The following is a 20415-nucleotide window of genomic DNA, read 5'->3' as shown; positions in this document are numbered from 1 at the left end:
ACAGCACAGGGTCAGGCGCGTGGGAGGAACTCAGTGATGACTTTTACAGCGTTAACGTGCGGTGCGACTCAACACGCGCACCCGGAGCGCACACTTTGCTGGGCCTTCTCACGCGTCCGCGTCCACACGACCCCACCCGTGTCGCTCTCAAACACGCCCAGCACCTGGGGAGCCCCCACGGACCCCTTCCCTGCCCACACCCACCCTCCTCCCCCCACGGCAACCACCATTCTGGCTTGTGTGGCCACAGATGGATCCTGCCTGTTCTTGAGCCTCCCGTAAATGGTATTATGGGTTGTAGGCTCTTCCTGAACCTGGCTTCTCCAGCTCAACACTGCGTCAGTGTCGCCGTCGGTCACACAGAGCGGTCCAGCCTTCTGTACGGTAAGCAGTCCCAGGAGCCAACGCTCCACAACTTAGCCGTCCTGCTAAGGATGGCTACCTGGGACGTCTCCACTTTGGGGCCACAACCAAGGTCACGACCACGACCGTTCCGGCCCACGTCTCCTGACAGAAACACGCACGCACTTCCCCTGCGGACACACCGAGGAGTGGGTGTGCGGGCTCGCAGGGCAGGTGTATGCTCAGGTTTAGGAGACACTGCCAGAAAGTCTTCCAAAGGGACTGTGCCAGGCCCCCATTTAAGACAAATGAGCTAAAACTCGTAACAGAGGTTGAGTGAAGTGTTGAGAAGCTGAGAGAGTCTGGGTCTGTGGGGCCCCGAGCTGATGCTCCTCCCTCAGTGCCATAGGTCCTCAGCGTAGGATTACTGTGTGGTTATCACTTCTATGAACAGTTACATTTCTGTGCATGGTAACACTTACAAATGAGGCCTTTCAATAAAAAAAGAAAGAGAAAGGAAGGAAAAAAGGAAAGAAAAGAACAACAAAAAAACCCCGTCCTGTTTAGACTCTCATCCCATCCCTCCCCCTCCCCCTCCAGTAAAAACAATATAAAAAAAAACCCACATCAAGGCGAGCTGATCAAAGCATAGATCAAAAAAGAATCGAAGGAAAACATTTCAAATAAAGTTCAGCTGTTTCTATTTGGAAACAGCAACAACAAAAGATCCCACTTGCCACAATAAACTGACAAATAAGAAACTGACTCTGCGGCAGTGGAGCTGGGATTTTCCGATGGCATCTGCTACTGTGTCATTACTGTGGGTGATCCGCAAGTGAGCCGGCTGAGGGGACAGCTGGGCGCTGGCTGGGCCTGTGTCCCTGACGCGGCCGCCACCCAGGGCAGGCCTTCGGGGCTGAGCACCCCTTTGAGGTGTTCTTTTTCCCTGGAGCTAGAAATCCCAGTTTGTCTCTAGAAGCTACGACTGAGAAATGGGACAGGGAGCCTTCCAGCTCGTTCGTAGCCTGGGGGAGCGGTCAGCTTAATTTGCTGTGATGTGCGACTCCTAATCCCCAACAGGGACAGAGAAAGAGGGTCTTTCATGGTCCTAAGCCCAGATTTCCCGTGGGGAGCAAGGACAGCTGCCCTAAGAGAACACGAGCCCTCGCCCCCACCTGCGGAGGACGTGTGAGTACGTGGACATGGCCAGCTCACCTAGAGCGATCAGAACAGAAGTATTTTTATCAGCTGACACTGAACATCAACACTGATTCCTAGTCTAAGCATATCCAAATATCTAATGCCTTTTTTCCCCTTTTATTCCCCCAAGTGCAGGTACTGGAGACTGAACCCAGGACCCCACGCACGCTAATAAGCACTGCCACTGAGCTATACTCCCCCACCCCGCAAATATCTCTTGCTTTTTAACACAAAATATTGAATTAAAGCTTGGGTGGTGTTAGTCATTAGAAGAAGGGGTTGAGCCAAAGTTGAAATCATACCACTGCGAAACCAGGCTTATTTAATTCACAGAAGAATCATAAAACCCCTGGGAGAAATTTCTCCTGTGCTGAGAACCACCTGCCACACCCACACGCACGCACACACACACACACACACACGATTTCATCAAGCTGCTGTTTGTTCATTCATTTGTTCGTTGTCTGACTCAGTCACCTACCTAAGAAATATTTATTGGACATTTACTATGTGCCTGACAATGGCATATTATGTTACGATGAAAAGCAGAAAACCTGGTCCCTGACCTGCTGGATCCTGGTCTAGAGAGTAATTAGGATGTAAATGCACAAACATTCCACTGCAGACGGTGACACCTGAAGGGACAGCAGGGTTCTAGACGGGGTTGACGGGTGATGGCGCCTTGCCTGGGGCTCCAGGAAGGCTTCACGGAGGACGAGGCAGGGGAAGCTGGACCCGAGGATGAGGAAGACTTAGCTGGGGGAGTTCGGGCAGAGAGGTGAGTACCAGTGACTGCCCTGAGGTGAGAAATCAGGTAGATCTGAGGCACAGAAAAGGAAGCGTGTCCGGGGAATGCTAACAAAGGGAGGCCAGTCTGGATATAAATAAAGGGGCAGGAGGGGCAAGACCTTTTAGCACGTGCTGGAGCCTGGGGATTTATTCTAGCTACGATGGACAGGCTTGGAGGTTTTACAAACAGGGCATCTTTATGAGGGCTGGGGTCGGGTAGGGAGAGCCAAGAGGCCGAGAGGAAGGACCCTATTTTGGTTGTAAAAGATCCCACTGAATGGATGGGGATTAAAAGTCACCTGAACACAACAAAACAGAAACTGAAAGATGAGTTAGGAAGCTGCTGCTGACACCCAGGCCAGAGGTGACGAAGGTACGGACCAGATGGTGGTAATGGAAAGGAAGGGAAACGGACAGATGTGGGACATATTCTGGGACATATTCCGCAAGACTTGTGGCGCTTCAGAGGTGGGAGAATAAAAAAAGAAACAGCATCATGAGTGACTCCCAGGTTTCCAACCTGAGCAACTAGATGGATGGAGACACTCCCCCATTTACTGAGAAAGATGGGGGACAATTCTGCAGAGATATGTATGGTTTAACTCTGGACGTGCTAGGTTTGGAACGTCGATAAGATATACAAGCAATGCTAAGCAGGATGTTGGGAGACATAAATCTGAGACTCAGCAGAGAGGTCTGTCTAGATATCAAATTTGGAGACACAGGAGAACAAATGATATTCAAAGCCGTAAGAATGCCCAGAATACAACTTCACTCCCCCATCTTCAGGGTTGCCAGCCTGACCTGAGCCACTGTCATCTCTCGCCTGGGTGATGGCAACAGCCTCCCTGCAGGATTCCGTCGTTCTAGGGGCCCAGAATAGTGTCCGGGACGTAACAGGTGTTCCACAAATACCGAATGAATGAAAGAACAAAGGAATAAGCGGGTGGGATTCCTTAGGGAGAAAACGCAGGATGAGAAGAGTTTCTGAGCTCGGGGTGTCAAGGAGCACTCCAACATTCAACAGTTGTGCAGAAGAGGAAGTAACAAAGGAGAATGAGGAGGAGGAGCCGGGAAGATGTGAAGAAAACCAAGAGAAGGTACTCTCATGAAAGCCAAGAAAAAACCCTTATGTTAAGGAGCAAGTGATTAATTCTGTTGAACTGAGTTTCAATGTGATGAGAACTGTAAAACATCCACTGATGTGGACAGTACAGGGTGACTGGTGACCACATGCAAATGAAGAAGCTGATGAACACATTCATCCACTGATATTCTCCTTTGAAACTGTCCCCTGTCTTTCTCAATAAATGGGGGAATGTCTCCACCCACCTCAGGTCAGAAACCTGGGAGCCACTCGTGATGCTGTTTCTTTTTCATTCTCCAGCCTCTAAAGCGTCATAAGTTTTGTTGATTCTCTCTCCAGAATATGTCCCAAATCCATCCAACAAAAAGGGCAAAACAGAAGACACTCTGGCATGGAGGATACCAGATGCAGAGGGTGCAGATAGAATGCTGGAAATACTGGAATTAAGTGAAAGTATACATATTAAAATATTGAGATCTGTAGCTATCCCAACAAAATGCTGGTCTCAGGCACACACTTTCCAACAAACTCAATTAGTTCCTCGTCAGTGGACTTACTTTTAAAGAAATTCTAAAAGAAGGTCTTCAGGAAGAAGGAAAACGGTCCCAGATGGACAGAAGAGCTACAGGAAGAGGTGAAAGGCAGGGAAAGTAGTAACTATGTGGAGAAGCCTAAGTGAACGTTGACTTTATAGAACTACAACAGTAACATTTTATGGAGTCGGAAAAACAACAAAAAAAATATACAACAACAATAGCATGTAAATGGGGGGTGCTAAGTAGTCCTGTATTGTCTGGGAAGGGGGAAAGTCTGAGAAAAATTAGATTGTCCTTAAGTCAAGTCAATGCATATTGTGTTTTCCCAGGGAACTATTAACAGAACAGAAAAAAAAAGAATAAAAAAAACCTTTCAAACTTCTAGAAAAAGACAAAAACTGAATTATATAAAACAGTCAATCCAAAAGAAAGCAAGAGAGAGAGAAAAAAAATAAACCAGGAAGGAAAAGAGAGCAGCTTAAGTATAAATAGACCAATAATTACATTAAATATAAACAGGCTAATGGTGACAGCTAAAAGGCAGAGAAACTAGATTAAGAAAAAATCAACTCTGCTATTTACAACAAACACCTCTGGTACAGAAAGATTGAAAACAAAAGGACTGAAAAAGGTTATTCCGTGTAAATACCAACCAAAAGTGAGCTAGAGTAGGCATGTTAGTATTAGGTAAAAAGCAGTTATAGAGATATAGAGGGCCAGTTTATAATGACAACAGGACATTTCTCAAGATCTATTATACACTTTAATCTAATAATACTGTCTCAAAATATATTAAAAAAAGTTTTATATAACTAAAAGGAGAAATTTAGACAAATCTATCATCATAGGCTTGTATTTTAAAATATCTCTCTGCAACTGATAAACCAAAGTAGACAAAAATATCGCTAAAAATGACAAAATTTTACAAACCTGACCTGATGTGCATGTATAAAATACAGTACTCCACTACTGGAGAACAGACGTGATTCTCAAGCACACACAGAACAGTTGCAAAAACTGACCATAAAGTCTTGGTAAGTTTCACAGGACAGAGAACACCACGTATGTGCTCTCTGATCATAACACTTTCTGTTAGAAATCAGTCTCCAAAAGACAACCAGGAAATCTGTATTTGCTCAGAAATTAAGAAATGAATTTCTAAATAATCCATGGGTCAAAAAATAATACCTGAAATTAGAAAACACTTTAAATGGATGATAACAAAAATAATACATACTACATTCCATGCAGTGGAGCCCCCTAGATACACAGAAAGGAATGTTAAGCTGGAAAGCAATAACTCTAAGTAAACGGACACACATACCGTGCGCATGAGTTGGAAGACTCAGTATTGTTTAGACGTCACTTCTCATTAAATTGATTTTAGACAATGCAATTTCAACAAACAGCTCGATGCGTGAGGACTTTAACTTGTTTTAGTTGGTGGTGATTTCACGTCTGCACATGTGTGTATGTACACGTGTGTGCACATAAGCACAGTGTGAATGTGTAGAATTTGACTGGCTGGTTCTAAAAACTTTTATGGGGAAATACAAACCACCAAAAATAGCCATAACACTTATAAAAAAGAAGGAATAAGCTGGAAGGACTCACTCGACTGATATCAAGACACCTTAGTAAGTGTCTTGTGTGACGGTACCGAAGATGGTGGTACTGGTACAGGGACAGAGATCAATGGAAAAGAAAACAGCCCAAACACAGACAAGTACACATCCACACACCTGACTTACGGTGGAAGCGGCACTACAGGGGGCACGTGGGTTCTTTTCAGTAACTGGGTTGGGGCAACCATGTGCCCATGTGGGAAAACGTAGAGATAGACCCCTAATTCACACCACATGCAAACATCAACTCCTAGTAAATCACAGGCCTAAATATGAGATGCAAAAATATAAAATATTCAGAAGGTAATACAGATTTTCATGATGACCTGAGGGCATGAAAACATTTCTTTAACAAGATATGAACTCAAAAAACTAACCATAAAGAAAAAGTGATAAATTTGACTACAAGTTCTGTTAATCAAAAGAAACTACAAAGAGAATGACAAGGTAAGTCATAGGGTGAGGGAAAAAAATACCAGCAACACATGTAGCCGACAAAGAAAGTCTACCTAGAATATATAAAGATCTCTTTTAAATAAACTATAAAAAGGTAACCCATGAAGAAATGGGCAAAAGGTTTTGACCAAGCACATCTCTCTCTCTCTCTCTCACACACACACACACACACACAAAAACACACAATCCAAACGGCAAGTAAACACTTGAGAAGATGCTCAGCCTCATCGGTCACGCAGGCAACGGTACACAGGACCTTAACTGCAGTGGGAGCGTGACGTCGCGGGGAGCGGCAGCGGTGGACAAGAGCGAAACCCCAGCGTCACGACAGAGCAAACAGATAGCGTCGAAGTGTGCTATAGCAAGCAAGAGCGGCAGAGCACGTCGCTCAGCTACACAGAAGCAGCGGCCGGGAGGGGGAGCTGGGACAGTGAACTGCTGTGGGTGGGGGGTGGGGCCAGAGGTCGCACCCCCCCCACTCCATACCTGTTGGCACGAAAAAGAAAACCCAATATAGATTTACAGACTTACTACTTTGATGAGTAAAAAAATATTAGGAAAGGAAAAACTCTAAGAATAGGGGGTGGGGGAAGGTGAGCGGGCGGTATGGAGGCAAGATCAGGGAAATCACATAACTCTTGGGACAACTTGCCCGAGAGCAGAGCGGAGCAAGGGCACAGACTTCACTCTGTGATCCCACTGCAGCCCCACCTGCTCTGGCCACTAGGAGGGCCAGGTTTTAGCTTATGGCTCACACCTAAAAACAGAATCCCTCGGCTACAATAGTGCTTCTTCATTTCTGACCATTCAACCATCATCCTCCCTTTGCTCTGCTATTTTAGTATATATCTCCTATCTTATTAAGCAGAGTTTATAAGTCTTTAAAATCTGGTAGGCTCTAATAAACAAAACTTCAGAGTTACTAAATATACATAACACTAAATAGGGAATATTCTGCCTCTTTTTGACAACTATAAAAGATTCTGCGATCCTGCAATGCTTCATTAATTATCATTTGAAAAACCAGTTAGCTATAGTCATATAAAATTTTCAATGTATAATTTCAAGTAACTTCACTCCGTGAATTGGTGACTGGGGTTTCTCTGTGTGTGTTCTGTCCCCTCCCAATGACTCACGGGAGACAGTTTAGGAAAGTGGCTAAAATTGGGCACACACCACATTTAAATTCTGGGTTTGACTTTTAAGGCAAGTCATTAAGGCTCCCTCGGTTTACCTTTTCCTCTGCTAATGAAGATGAGGATGGTGACAGCACCCACTTCACAGCGCTGTCGGGATTAAGCAACGCGTGCACAGTGTGCGACACACAGCAAGGGCTCAACAGACGCTCCTGAAAGAAGTGAAGGAGCAAGTACGGGGCAAGGAGGGTGCCAGCGAAGACTCCGCGAGCGGGAACCACACGCAGCGCATCTGCAGAGCCACGGCACGCTGCGTGCGGAGCCTTTTAATCTTTCGGTCTTTGCTAAAAGCCAAAGATTAGTGATGGAAGCCTCTTCTCACTAGAAGGTCAATTCAGGGATACAGAGGTAAGACTGGGTGCATTTCTTTGTTGGTAATAAATCATCTTTTCATCAAGAAATGCAACACCTGCAGTCACACCTGAACGTTCTTTTACTGCTTTCCTGTGACGGAAAGCTTTCTTCTTTCCTTTTTCCCTTCCTTCTTTTGGGGCGAAAAAATGTCAAAACTCTCTAATGAGCACAGCCTGCAGTGCCTGGTTATGACGCAGTGCGGCGAACCAACCGCTGCACCTTCGAGGAACGTCTTCTGAGGCTGTTGGCTTATTTTTCCCTGATTGTGCTGATGAGCTATCAGACACTTAAAAACAGATTTTCTATTGCTGATCAGACAAATGGCAGCATCTCTAGCACAAACAATAAGCAGTTCTCAATCTACTTACTTTGAAGCACATGATTTTCATCAGCTGCTTTTCTCTTCTTGACAGAAACCACAGTGAGCATTTTTTAAAATAAAATCCCCATCCTTGGTCTCCTAGGCCCTAGCCCGGGCTCCTCACTGTCCCCCACAGGGCTGCAGCCTCCCCGTCCTTGCAGCTGCCTCACTCACCCCTCCCCGGCATGTGATCAGCACAAGGGCTGCAGCAGCCGGGTCAAGGGACAGGGCTGCGTCTGGTTCTCACTAGGGAAGCTCTTGAAATTAAACAGATTATCTCTAGAACCTAAACAGCCTGTCTCCGGTCCTGGCTGCCGGTCACCGTACTAGATCAGTTTCCCACAGTCCGACTCCCTGGAGAAGCCGTAAAGCATGACGAGTTCCCTGGAGAACAGCCTCCAGAAGGGTGGTCAGGCCAGGAAGGGCAAGAGCCAGAGTCCCCAGCTTCAGTAAGAGGGTCACAGGACAGTGCCCAGCAGAAACAAGAACTCAGGGCCATGGAAACGCTCCCCTATCCCTGAGGTCCCTAGTCTCCTCATGTCTCTGCCTCCAAACTACTGTTAAAATCGTTCTTCCCAAGGACTGGATACTTTGAATCTCTATAGAAAAAAATATAAACTTCACATTTACTCCAAGGAACACACACAGTTTGGAAAGGTGACATCAGTGACATGCTGCGTGCACGTGCCATGAATGAGCTGTGCCTCAGGGTTTTAAAGCGCCTTTTAGCGGAATGCTGGGTTAGATGTCCTGTCCACCCTGAAAATGTTTGCTTCCTACACTGCACAGGTTGCAGGAGAGATATTCTGGCTCTCTAGCTTTGAGAAGGTGGCTTCCTTCTTGGGAACAAGCAAACAGGAGAGCCAGCCAGCTACCCGCTGAGTGAACACCAGGAAAGGGGCTTGTTCCGCTGAGGCCCCCGAGTGTGAACTAGTGCTCAGAAGTTCCCACACAAGGATACAGGGGTTACTGTCATCCATGCTGCAGCTGTCCAGGATCAGGGGAATGCCATCCAGCTCGTTCACCTAGAAAGAACGGAGAGGACAAATTTATACACTGAGACAGACTGGGAAGGGCTGGACGTTACAGATTCGTTTTTCCCTCTTAATTTTTCTACTCACTGCTGTAATAATATTGTCTATGCAATTATCTGAAACACCTGTATCAATCCAGAAATATTTAAAAACAGACGTGTAAACAAAAAGTGGTATTTTATGTTTCTTTTCACCCTTCCTCAGTATCATCCTGGACAGCCATATAGAACAGGATAAAACTGAATTCCTTCCTAATTTTGTTCACCTGGATAAACTCCAAATGAATCTCACTTTACTAGTAAGTGAATTCTTTTTCTAATTCAGAAGTAGGGAAAATGCTTTCAACTATGTTTCAAAACCCAGAAGCAATAGGGAAAGGTTTTAAAAATTGGCTACATTTTTAAAAAAGGCAAATGAAAACTGTAAAAAATGATTTGTAAGCTATCACAGGCAAAGGGTTAGTATTTTAATATACAAAGAACTTGTAAAAGTTGAGAAAAGACCAACAATCCAATAGAAAAATAGATGAAACACATAAACATAAATGGCGCAGAAAAAAAAGAAATGCAGATGGACTGCGGAGACACCGGAATCTGCTCGATCTGCCCCTAATAAGATAAAGGCCAACGGTTACTACACTGAGACACCGTCTGCCACCTGCCAGAACAGCAGCTCACCAAGCGTGACAACACGTGCTGCTGGGGAGGGGACCAGAAACGCGCCCTCAGACACTGCTGGAGGGAACGCGAACGGGTACCGCCCCCAGAAGGGACCGGGCAGCATCTGGCAAACTCACACACGTTAGCGCCTCTTTGACCCAGTAATCCCATTTCTAGGGTTGGTGATCAAAAATACGTTGTCACGTGAAATTATGTTTGACACAAGGTTATTTACTGCTGCCCAGTTTATATATTTTTATAACAGTTTTATTGAGATATAATTCACACACCACAAAACTCACCCTTTTACAGAGTACAATTCAGTGGATTTTGGTCTATTCACGATGCTGTGTAACTATCACCGCTAAGTTTAGGACGTTTTCATTACCCCCCAAAGAAACGCCATTCCTATCAGCAGTCACTCCTCATCTCTTCTTCTCTCCAATCCTCATAACTACGCATCTACCTTCTCTATGGGTTTGCCTATTCTGGGCGTTGCACATACATGGAATCATTCAACTTGTGGTCCTCTGTTGACTGGCGTCTCTCACTTAGCGTGATGCTTCCAAGGCTCATCCTTGAAGATGGTACCAGCACTCCCTTCCTCTTTATGGCTGAATAATATTCCATTGTCTGGATATTATATTTTATTTTCCATTCATCCGTGGATGCACACTTGAGTTGTTTCAAATGTTTGGCTATTATGACCATTAGTGTTAACAAAGCTGCTAGAATCATTTGTGTACATATTTTTGAATGGATATACGTATTCAATTCTCTTGGCTACCTACCAAGGAGTGGAACTGTTTACTCCTATGGTAACTCTATGTTTAACATTCTGAGGAACTGCTTGACTGTTCTTCAGAGTGGCTGGCCCATTTTACATTCCACCAGCAACGTATGAGTGTTCCAATTTCTCTACATCCTTGTTAACACTTGTTATTGTCTGCTTTTTATTTTAGACACCCTAGTGGGTGTGACGTGTTCTGTCACTGTGGTTTTGATTTGCACGGCTCTGATGATTAACAATGCTGAATGTAGCACAGTTTATAACAAAGATCCTGTGGACAACTCCAAAACCCATCAAGAGGCTGGGTGAATAAGCCACGGCATGTCTGTAGAAGACTTCTCTTGTAGCTGTGAAAACGAACGGAGAACATCACTGATGTGCTGCTGTGCAGAGACCATGAGGATATAGTGCTAAGTGAAAACAACAGAGTGCGGAACAGGCTGATATGTGAACCTTTTGTGTAGTAAAGGAGAAACAGATGAGTTTTTAATATTGGTTAAATCAAAAATGAATCATGGTTAAAGAGCAAAGCAGAGGATGAAGTGGACGAAACCGGAATGGAGGCTGGGCCTCTGTGAATGTACCTGGTCACACAATTCTGACTCTGGAATCCTGTGCATGTTTTATAACATTTTTAAAAAGTAAGTTTCTAATGCATGCCAACTAGACTTACTGTGGTGATAATTTCACCATATATACAAATGCTGAATCATTACGTTACCTGAAATGAACATTATGGTGTATGTCAATTATGCCTCAATTTTGAGGAATTAAATTTATAAAGGTATAAAAACAGAAGAAAGCAAATTAATCTGATGACACATGAAACAGACAGATTATTTCCCAGAACTGAACCAGTTTTCTGACGTGACACCCCAGTGAGATGCGCCCAGAACGCGGTCTCACAGCGGCACGTGGTGGTCTCAGCACTGCGACGCTGGGATTGCCATGCTGAACCCTTGTTTAGAGACTTGGTTTAAAACAAATGGGTAATTAATGTTATTAGGAGCCAAGATTTTTTAGCATAAAAAAGAAGTAACAAAACAGTTAATTTTACATCTAAATCAGAAGTATTAGCAAGAACTCATGATCTGTTTTTTCTCTTCCTAAAAAATATTTATTTCCTGTTTACTGTAAAGGCCTAGATGCAAAGACAAGCCAGTAGCAATGGACATTCTCAGCATAAGACTAATGATTCTAAACACCACATCCGGCTGAAAGAACTCGGACCTCCAGCTGGTTGTGACACATAGACTTGCTGAAGGCAGGAAAGGAGAGAAGACATATAGTTCCCGTACGCTGCCCTAGGCAGCGGAGGGTGGTGAATGAACCACTCACTACTTACTAGACACCCAGTATCTACCAGGCCGCGACAGACACTGGAATGACTTCATTCAATTCTGACAATGCCAGGGTAAGTATCACAGGTAAGGACAATGAGGCTCAAAAATTAGGAACCCTCCCTGTGGTTTCTTAAGTGCTATTCAAAGTGAGCTCTGCAGAGCACTGTCAGTCTGCAAGGACAGCATGGGAAAGGGTGAGACACTGCCAGCAATCTGAGTCACACTTTGTCTGTTGAATCTTATGATAAAATTTGCTTGAATTTTCTATGTCTTAAAAAAAAATTTAGTTTTCCAGTAATTCATCTGTATTATCTTTTATAAACATACTAATTCAGGATGGTTTTGGGGGAAAGATACTAAGCCCTTCAGCGCGGGCGGTCTGAGCAGCACTGGCGTGAAGTGTCAGACCACTGCAGAGGGTGGCCTCACAGGGACAAGTACAGGGGGAGGTTTCACGGCCAGGCTGGTAGTGGCCCCACCTGGGACCGGAGCCACAGTTTCTCAATGCAGCCCTCATGCCCCACTTGTCCAAACATCTGCCATGCACCTCCCTACAGCATGGGGGCGCTACCGAGCAAGTCTCCAAATGGGAAAGGAGAGCCAGGGTGAAGAGGAGACCCAGGAAAGGAGCCAGGGCCTGGGGGTGGCACGGAGAGGAAGGACTATCAACCAAGCCTCTCTGGCTCCTGGCGAACGAATGACCCAAACCTGCCAGGAACACGGGCACATCTCCACGCCAGGTGACCTTAGTGTCTGGTGTCGCCAGGGGACCACATAGCCTGGGGCTCCCAGGGAAGGCCTCCCTGCAGAAGTGACATTAAGCCTGAGGTGAGAAGGATGAACAGGAAGGAGGTAAATACACAAATACACAGGGCTGTGGGGAGGGTCTGGGTCAGGGGGAGGAGATGCGAAAGCCGGGGGGTCAGCAGCTACAGGCGGTGTTCCAAGGGCTGGAGGCACACAGCAAGGCACCAAGAGCGAGGCCCATGGAGCCAGGGCACGGGGGCCGGGTCCGGTTCTGTAGCACTTCTGAGCCGCGCGGCTTTGGGCAAGTCTCTTAACCTCTCGGACTTAAGTTTTCTCGCCTATAAAACGGGCACAGTAGGGCCTGCTTCAAAGGGTGACTGTGGGAACGGAACGGACCACTGCGCTGACGAGCACCCCGCAGACACTCGATGAAGGGCAGCGAGGGTGAGGGCACAGTCGGTGACACTCACGTCGCCTGGAGCGAGTTCGGCGTGGCTCCTGAAAGCATGAGGAGGCCTGGGGGAGGACGTTCACGACGCTGCCACAATTCCACTTTGTGTTAGGCAAAGTAGCAAAGTCGTAAATTTATTTTCAAAAACCAGGTTTTTTTGGTAAGTGAGAAATAAGGTATTCAGGACCTATTATTCAATGCAAGAAAACGTCTCATTTTCCTGGGGATGGGGGTGTAGAATTCCCAGATAGAGTCAATGCGTAAGATTTTCTTTCAAGGAAATAAGATCACACACTAGTTGGGCTCTGCACTGGAATTTGACACAACCTTGTAAAATGACTATAACTCAATAAAAGAAGTTTTAAAAAAATTAAAAAATAAAAATTAAAAAAATAAAATAAAATGGCCTCAGGACGTGATGACTGTGCCAAGATTTGCACTAAACATACTGAAGTTTGGGGGGATTATTTATTATCACTTTAACTAATAATCCAGTTTGTTTTTACCAAAAATATAAAATAAATAAAATCACATGCTAAAAACTGAAATTTAAGCAGGCAGCGAGGGGGAATTAAAGAGTGCTTGAAAATCACGGCTGTATTGGGGTCCCGCCTGAATGCTCTCCCAGATAAGTATTTCTCATGCACGCTATGAAATGACACAAGATAATTTGCTATAGAAATCATTAAGTGTCTGTAACATAAAGGACCCATTCTGGACAGCGGCATGATGACAAACTCGCCATTATACACTGAAGACTGGACACAGGTTAAAATCACTGGGAAAAGAATCCAGGGGTGGGACGCCCTCAGGGGTGCCGGCCGGGACGCCGGGCGTCACCAAGCTCAAGTCCACCACGGCAGCCACGTGCGGCGCTCATGTCCGTGGCCGGGGAAATGACTGGGAAGTTAACAGGTTTCCTTCTGTTCGCACTTCATAAAACAAGGAGGTTGTTTGTTTTTTCCCCTAACGTGCTGGGAACTGATTCTAGACCTGTAACAAATGAGTCACAGGTTGTAGCTCCTAACAGGAGCCAAGCTCAGTCAACGCTTCCGCGACGTAACAGATCTCAACAAGACAGTAAGTCTGGCTTAAACAAACGAACATTTAGCCTCTGGAAATAAAGTGTAAACAGCAGGACAATTCCCCGGTTTGCTAACTGTTTCCTCCCACCTCGGCCAGCACTCTCTCTGAGGATCCACCCTGCAAGGCGCGCGGCCCGCCTCTAAGAATAGCCAGGCTTCTTTGGGAAAAGACAGTAGTTTGACCGAAACAAAACAAAGCAAAATGAAACAAACAAACCCCCCCCCAGACCTCAGTTATTCTGTCTGCTCTCACAATGGATGACTGAATGGTAATACAAGAATCAAAAAGCCCGGAATTAAGGCAAGAGCACACCACCAACGCGGGCCTGCCTCTCCTCGTTAAATACACACTGAACCAAGCCCAAGGGACATTCGGTAAGAACGAGTTCACAGCACAGCTCCTCAAGACAAAGGCACAAACACAAAGACGCCCGAGTCCTCACGCCGACGTGCACACACGACCAGCGCGGGTGTGGCAACGGCGCACAAGGCTTCCATCCACGGATGGAGCCATCCTCACACGTGTGACAGCCAACTCAGAAGGCTCAAAGCCCGCAGCGATGCTGGACGCAGTGGACCACCGTGTGTGAGACGCGGTGCGCCCGCCCTTGGGATGCACCACCCAGAGGCAGGAGGGACACTTCTGCGGCGGCAGGACCTGCAAGACAGCTGCTGCTCAGCCCTCCAGCCGTGGGATGTGCGGGCGCTTCTGAACTTCACGAAGCCTAGATTTTCCCAGGTGTAACAAGAGGGTGCACCACCTCCCAGGGTTAGAGCGAGGATTACACAGCGAAGATCACACTTTCAGTACGGCGCCCAGCAGAGTCAGGACAGAAGAAAAGGCAGCTACTTGTAATGTTTTCACCTGGCTCTGAGGATTTACAGGATCCCTTCACCACCCGCACTGGAAGAGGGCACCGTAATCCTTCACCAACCAGTTGTTCTGCAAGGTTTGAATATGTGAGGATTTACTTCTACAGTCATAGGAAACGTCATGGGTAGGGGTTACTCTAAGTCAGCAGGATGCTCTCCTTGACTGTCTCATGAACTGCGTACACCTCTGGGTTACTCGCTTCCAGCCGCGCTCCTCTGCGGGCTTTCGGCTTACACAGTCAACTCACAAAAACACAGTTCTGTTCACCTCTGCAGCGTGTTCATTCCCGCTGTGCTCGGGGCAGCTCACTACTGGGCACTTCACCACCGAGCTGCTGTGCTGCTCCCAGTGCCAGAGGAGCAATTAACGGTGTCACTCAGGAAGCAGCGAGAAAGCACGTGACCTGCATTTTGGAGATAATCTTTCTCCAGGATACAGAGCAAAAGTCTAGGCCAGTGGTTCACCATCTTGGCTCCACATCAGAACTATTTAGGGAGGTTTCCAAAAAGAACCAGTGCTGTGGTCCCAACCCCAGAACACATCTGAATCTCTGGGAGCAAAGCCTGGACATCAGAGTCTTGGACCAGCTCTTTGAGTGATTCGGACATGCAGTGAGTTGAGGGCTCCTGGTCCAGCAAAGTCCAAGAGCGCCACTGAGGTAAAGCCTGTGAGATCTGCTGCGAACCCTCAGAGAAGCTCCTAGGATGGAGGACACTGCCCCTCACACCTTCCCCTCTGGTGCTGCTTTCTTCTGAGGTGAGCTTTGTTGAGATACAATGCTCACACAGCAGACTACAGGTGCGCTGGTTGATCACAGACAACTGGGGACACGGAGCACTCCCATTGCCTTAGGAAGCTCCCCGTGCACAGTCACTGCTGCTCGGCCTCCAGCTTCTGTCACTGCGCACCTGCTTCCTGTCGCTAGAGCGATCTTTTGTCTGTTCTACACGAATAATACCGTATCGAAACGAGTCATTTTCAGTGTTTTTGACACTTATCCATGCGGTTCCATTTATCAGTAGCTTTTCTTAAAATTTCTAACAACGAACATGCCACCATGTATTTGTCCATTCACACACCGCTGGACATTTCTGTCTGCAATGAGCAGGGATGTGATGAACTCCATGTCTGTGTCTTCTCGTAGACATCTTTTCACTTCTCTTGGGTTGATACCTAGGATGGAACTGCCGGGTCATCTGCTGAGTGTGTGTTCCACTTTCTAAGAACTGCCAAGCTATCTTCCAACGTGGCTGCACCATTTCACACTCCCTCCGACAGAGTAACCAAGTGACCCTGGACCCTTACAATGCTGGATGCAAAAAGACAAACAGGTATAGGAAACATAGATAAAATAATAAAATATGAATTTTATGGAAAAAATAGAAAATCTAGATAAAAGGAACATTTCTGAGAAAAACTGACACGGTAAATAAAAAGCTTCAATACGTCAATAATTTAAATATTTAAATTTAAATGATTTAAAGATATGAAAATGACCAAGACTCACTGACAAAAATCGTCAAAGACCCAAACAGCTCTCCAAGCAAGTACCATCAAAATTTTAAGGAACAGAAAATCTACTACATACGTAAGCTCTTCAAACAACGGAAAAAGAGGGAGAGTTTCCCAGTTCACTTTATGAGGCTACTGTGGCTTGATTCTAAAACCAGGATAAGACAAATCAGTGTAAGAAAATCACATGGTTATTTAACATATAATCATAGACCTCCCCACCCCCCAAATTCTAGAAATAATATTAGTTACACATACCTCAAAAATTCATGAAGATCTTAATGCAGATCAGAAAATCTATAAGGTAATTACTAATATTAATGAAGAGAATACGTCAATTATCATAGGAAAAGCATTTGATAATGTTTAGTACCTATTTATGATTTTTTTTAATTCTCAGAAAACTAGAGAACTTTTTTCAACTTGAAAAGGGCCATGTGCCAGACATACCTAGGAGAAACTTTAGATAGATCCCAAGACCAGAAAACACACAAGGATACTGCCTGATGCAGACACACAAACTCCACGAAAAAACGGCAACTTAAAAAGGCCTTTGTCTGGAGTGTCTGCCTCTAGAAAACAAAGAGGAGTTACAGTGAAGAGTGGTTCAGTCTGACTCTCAGAACAGAAGCAGCAGATGGACGAAAACAAAAGAAAGCAATCCGCCGATTTAGATCAAGGGAAAGTGATTTTTTAATATTTTACTTATTTATTTTTTAAGGAGCAGAAGTTGAAAACTTAAGAGGACAGACCATCCAGATATAAAATGGGAAATAATTATCTAGAAGGTCAGGATGAAAGGATCCAAAAGGAAATGAAACCGCACCTAGTCCCAACTGCTCGAAAACTGACTTTTACAAGAGGGCTGGCCGTTCCGGTTGCTGCTGGCGCAGAACCTGGGGGAGGAGGCCACAGAGCCCAGAAGAGGAGGGGGAGCATGGCCTGGGCCCCTGGGATCACTCAGATGACGGAAGAGAAACTGCTTCCCGCTGTCAGAGGCCGCCAGCAGTCACAGACTACCTGAGGTGCTGGTGAGACGGAAGCCAAGACTTCCTACAGCCGCCCGCCTTCCTTGGGGCATCACAGACTTTCTGCCACCCGACAGCACACTGAGCTTGGGGTGACTGCTAGAAGACTGGGAACGGGCTCGTCTCCTAGCTCCGCTGGGTGGGGGCCAGTGCAGACAAGCCTCTGCCCTGTTAAGTCTTTTTAGAAAGGAGGCGTTTCAGACAGTCAGGAGTGGGGCTCACAGAACCCCAAGACACCAACTCTGGCTGCAGCTGTTAGAAGAGTCCTGACCCCACGCAGGCATTAAGAGCCCCTCCAACTGGGATTAAGCAGAGTAAGAAATTGGGAGGATGCATTCTGAACATTAACTTCTTTGAATTCTAACTCACATGGGCAGAGTATTTGACTTTAATGTCTTTGGACTTTAATTTAAAATGAAATGTAATCTTTGGATTTTAATACTTCCCTGGGAATTTGATAATGAGATAGAATTAATATTCAAATATAGAGTATCTCTTGTGGGCATTTTATTATTACAGTGAATTTAGGCCTTTCACTGGAGTACCTGAACATGGAATGAATTTTCTGCCTTGAGGTCAAAGTGATTTTGGAGTTAATTTGATTCATGTGTTGGTCTGACCCACTTAAGAGCCTTCGGGGGCAAAATCTCCACTCCCTTCCAGAAGTCCAGAAGAAAGAAGACAGTGTGGTTGGGATGGGCAGGAGTGGCCTTATTACAAAGGCGGGAGCAGAGGGTCCTGGAAACTTGTTTCTCTCCAAAGAAAGGACACACCTCCGGCCCAGTACATTTGCTGAACAACACAACCAAAAGAGAGTGCTGACAGGTGGAGAAGATTCTCTCTCTCTGTGCCGTGGAGAGAGCCGAATGCACACAACATTCCATGGCTTCTCTAGACTCTTGACTGGCCCCTTCCCAGGGAGTGACAGTCAGACTAGTGAGTCTGTATGAAGCCCATGGTTTACACAGCAGCTGTTTATCTGTTTGACTCTTTCATTAGACTCTGGGGTTTTCAGTTGCACGAAGCATGTTTCACTCATTCTCACGTCCCCTGCTTTACCCTTAGATGTCCATAGCTATTTGCTGGGGAAAAAAAAAAGTGTGGGCAGGAGGCAAAACAGCTCTCGATCCCACCCGCCCATCCACCAGTATACAGACAGTCAAGGTCCCTGTGCTCATGAAACTTAGGGGACAGAGACCGACAGACAGACAGACAGCTGCGTGAGAGGGAGACAGTGCATGAGCAAGAAATAAGCAAACAAACTTACAAATATACTTACAGATTATGATAACGCCATAAAGGAAATAAACAGAATGACCAAGAAGGGAGTGAAGCAGTATTTCAGAAAGTTGGTTGGGTAGGACTTCTCTACACAACGGTGATACCTGAACTGAGGTCTGCACCATGAAAGTGGGGCGGACACGCAAAGATGCAGAGGGACCCAGAAGTACCAGGACACACAGGAGGAAGAGCCGAGCGTGTCTGACTCGCGGGGAGGCGGCCAGCACGGCGTGTGCAGGGAGAGGGTGAAACGCGGACGAGGCTGGGGAGGAAGGAGCCAGGCCCTCCACATGTGGCCCCGGGGGCAGCGCAAACGGCATCTGGTCGTCTGGGACCTTGTTCTTTAGAAAGGCAAGTCGCTGGGCCCCACCACAGACCAACTGAATTGAAAACTCGGGTTCGGGCCCAGCAGACAGTGTCTTTTGTTTGTTTCTGTTTTTCAATGGAAGCATAATTGACCCCGAACACTATGACAGTTCCCGGCGCACAACACAGGGATTTGGTATTGCTACACATTGCAAGATGACCACCACTACCAGTCTCACCATGAGGGTTACTCTGACGTTACTGCCTGCACTCCCCATGCTGGACACTTCAGCACCATGACTCGCTCACTCTGTAACTGGACGTTTGTGCCTCTTAGTTCCCCTCACCCCCTTCACTGCTCCCCCAACCCCCCTTCCCTCTGGCAACCACCTGTTTGTTCTCTGCATCTGTGATTCTGTTTCTGTGTTATTATGTCTGTTCATTTGCTTTGTTTTTTAGATTCCACATCTAAGTGAAATTGTACAGTATTTGTCTTTCTCTGACTTATTTCACTTAGTGTAATACTCTCTAGGTCTACCCATCTTGTCACAGTGGCAAGATTTCGTTTTTTATGGCTGAGTAATATTCCTCTGTGTGCATGTGGGCATGTGTGCAGAATATCTCCTTTATCCATTCATCCACTGACAAGACACTTAAGACCGCAGACAAGGTTGTAGACAGTGTTTTAAAAAAGCTGTTCGGATGAGATGATGCACGTGAAACTTTCAGAATCACTGGTACAGTGCAGTGCTCCTTAACCCTCCCTGTGCATCTGAGTCACCTGGGGAGCTTTTAAGCTAGTGACGCCTTGGTCCCACCTCATGTCAACTTAGCCTGAATCTTTGGGGTGAAGGGCCAGGCATGTGCATGTATGTATTTTAGAAGCTCCCAAGGTGGTTCAGCAGGTAGAATATAGTCTTAAGGTCCAGAAATTAATTTTTTCCTAAGTGTAAAATGAGCCACTGAAAATTTTATGCAGGTGAATGAAACAATCCAATTTGGATTTTCAAAAGATGAACCCTGACTGTCACATACAGACCTGGGTGGAAAGGAGTGAGGGGGTCCAGGAAGGCCTGTTAGGAAGCACTGCAGCAGACGAATGAGAAGGTGATGCAGGCCAGGACATCTGTGGTGGCAGCAGGGACAGAAAGAATCGGGCTGACGTGAGATATACTTTAGAGGTAGATCAGACAGAACCTGCTTCCTAGAACGGTGATTGGAAAGAGAAAGAGATGCCGCCAAGAATCTGAGCTTCTGGTGGGCTGGGTCGGGGTGGCATCTACACTGAGACAGAGGAGGAAAGCCTTGGGGAGCAGCTGCAGGACCAAGAGCACAATTTTGGACATGCTAGCAGTGAGG

At 46.1% G+C, this 20415-nt stretch overlaps 1 protein-coding gene across 2 annotated transcripts in view; it reads right to left on the bottom strand.

Moving 5' to 3' along the window:
- ATXN10 (ataxin 10) overlaps positions 1-20415 on the bottom strand; it is a 146150-nt gene that overhangs the window by 16279 nt on the left and 109456 nt on the right. For both annotated transcript variants that reach the window (XM_031673669.2, XM_072973693.1), the window contains exon 10: positions 8908-8971. In XM_031673669.2, coding sequence (XP_031529529.1) covers positions 8908-8971 — 64 coding nt within the window. The remainder of the gene's footprint in view (positions 1-8907; positions 8972-20415) is intronic.

This window comes from Vicugna pacos, chromosome 12, assembly GCF_048564905.1.
Source record: "Vicugna pacos chromosome 12, VicPac4, whole genome shotgun sequence".
NCBI lineage: Eukaryota > Metazoa > Chordata > Mammalia > Artiodactyla > Camelidae > Vicugna > Vicugna pacos.
This window is presented reverse-complemented; position numbering and strand designations above follow the sequence as displayed.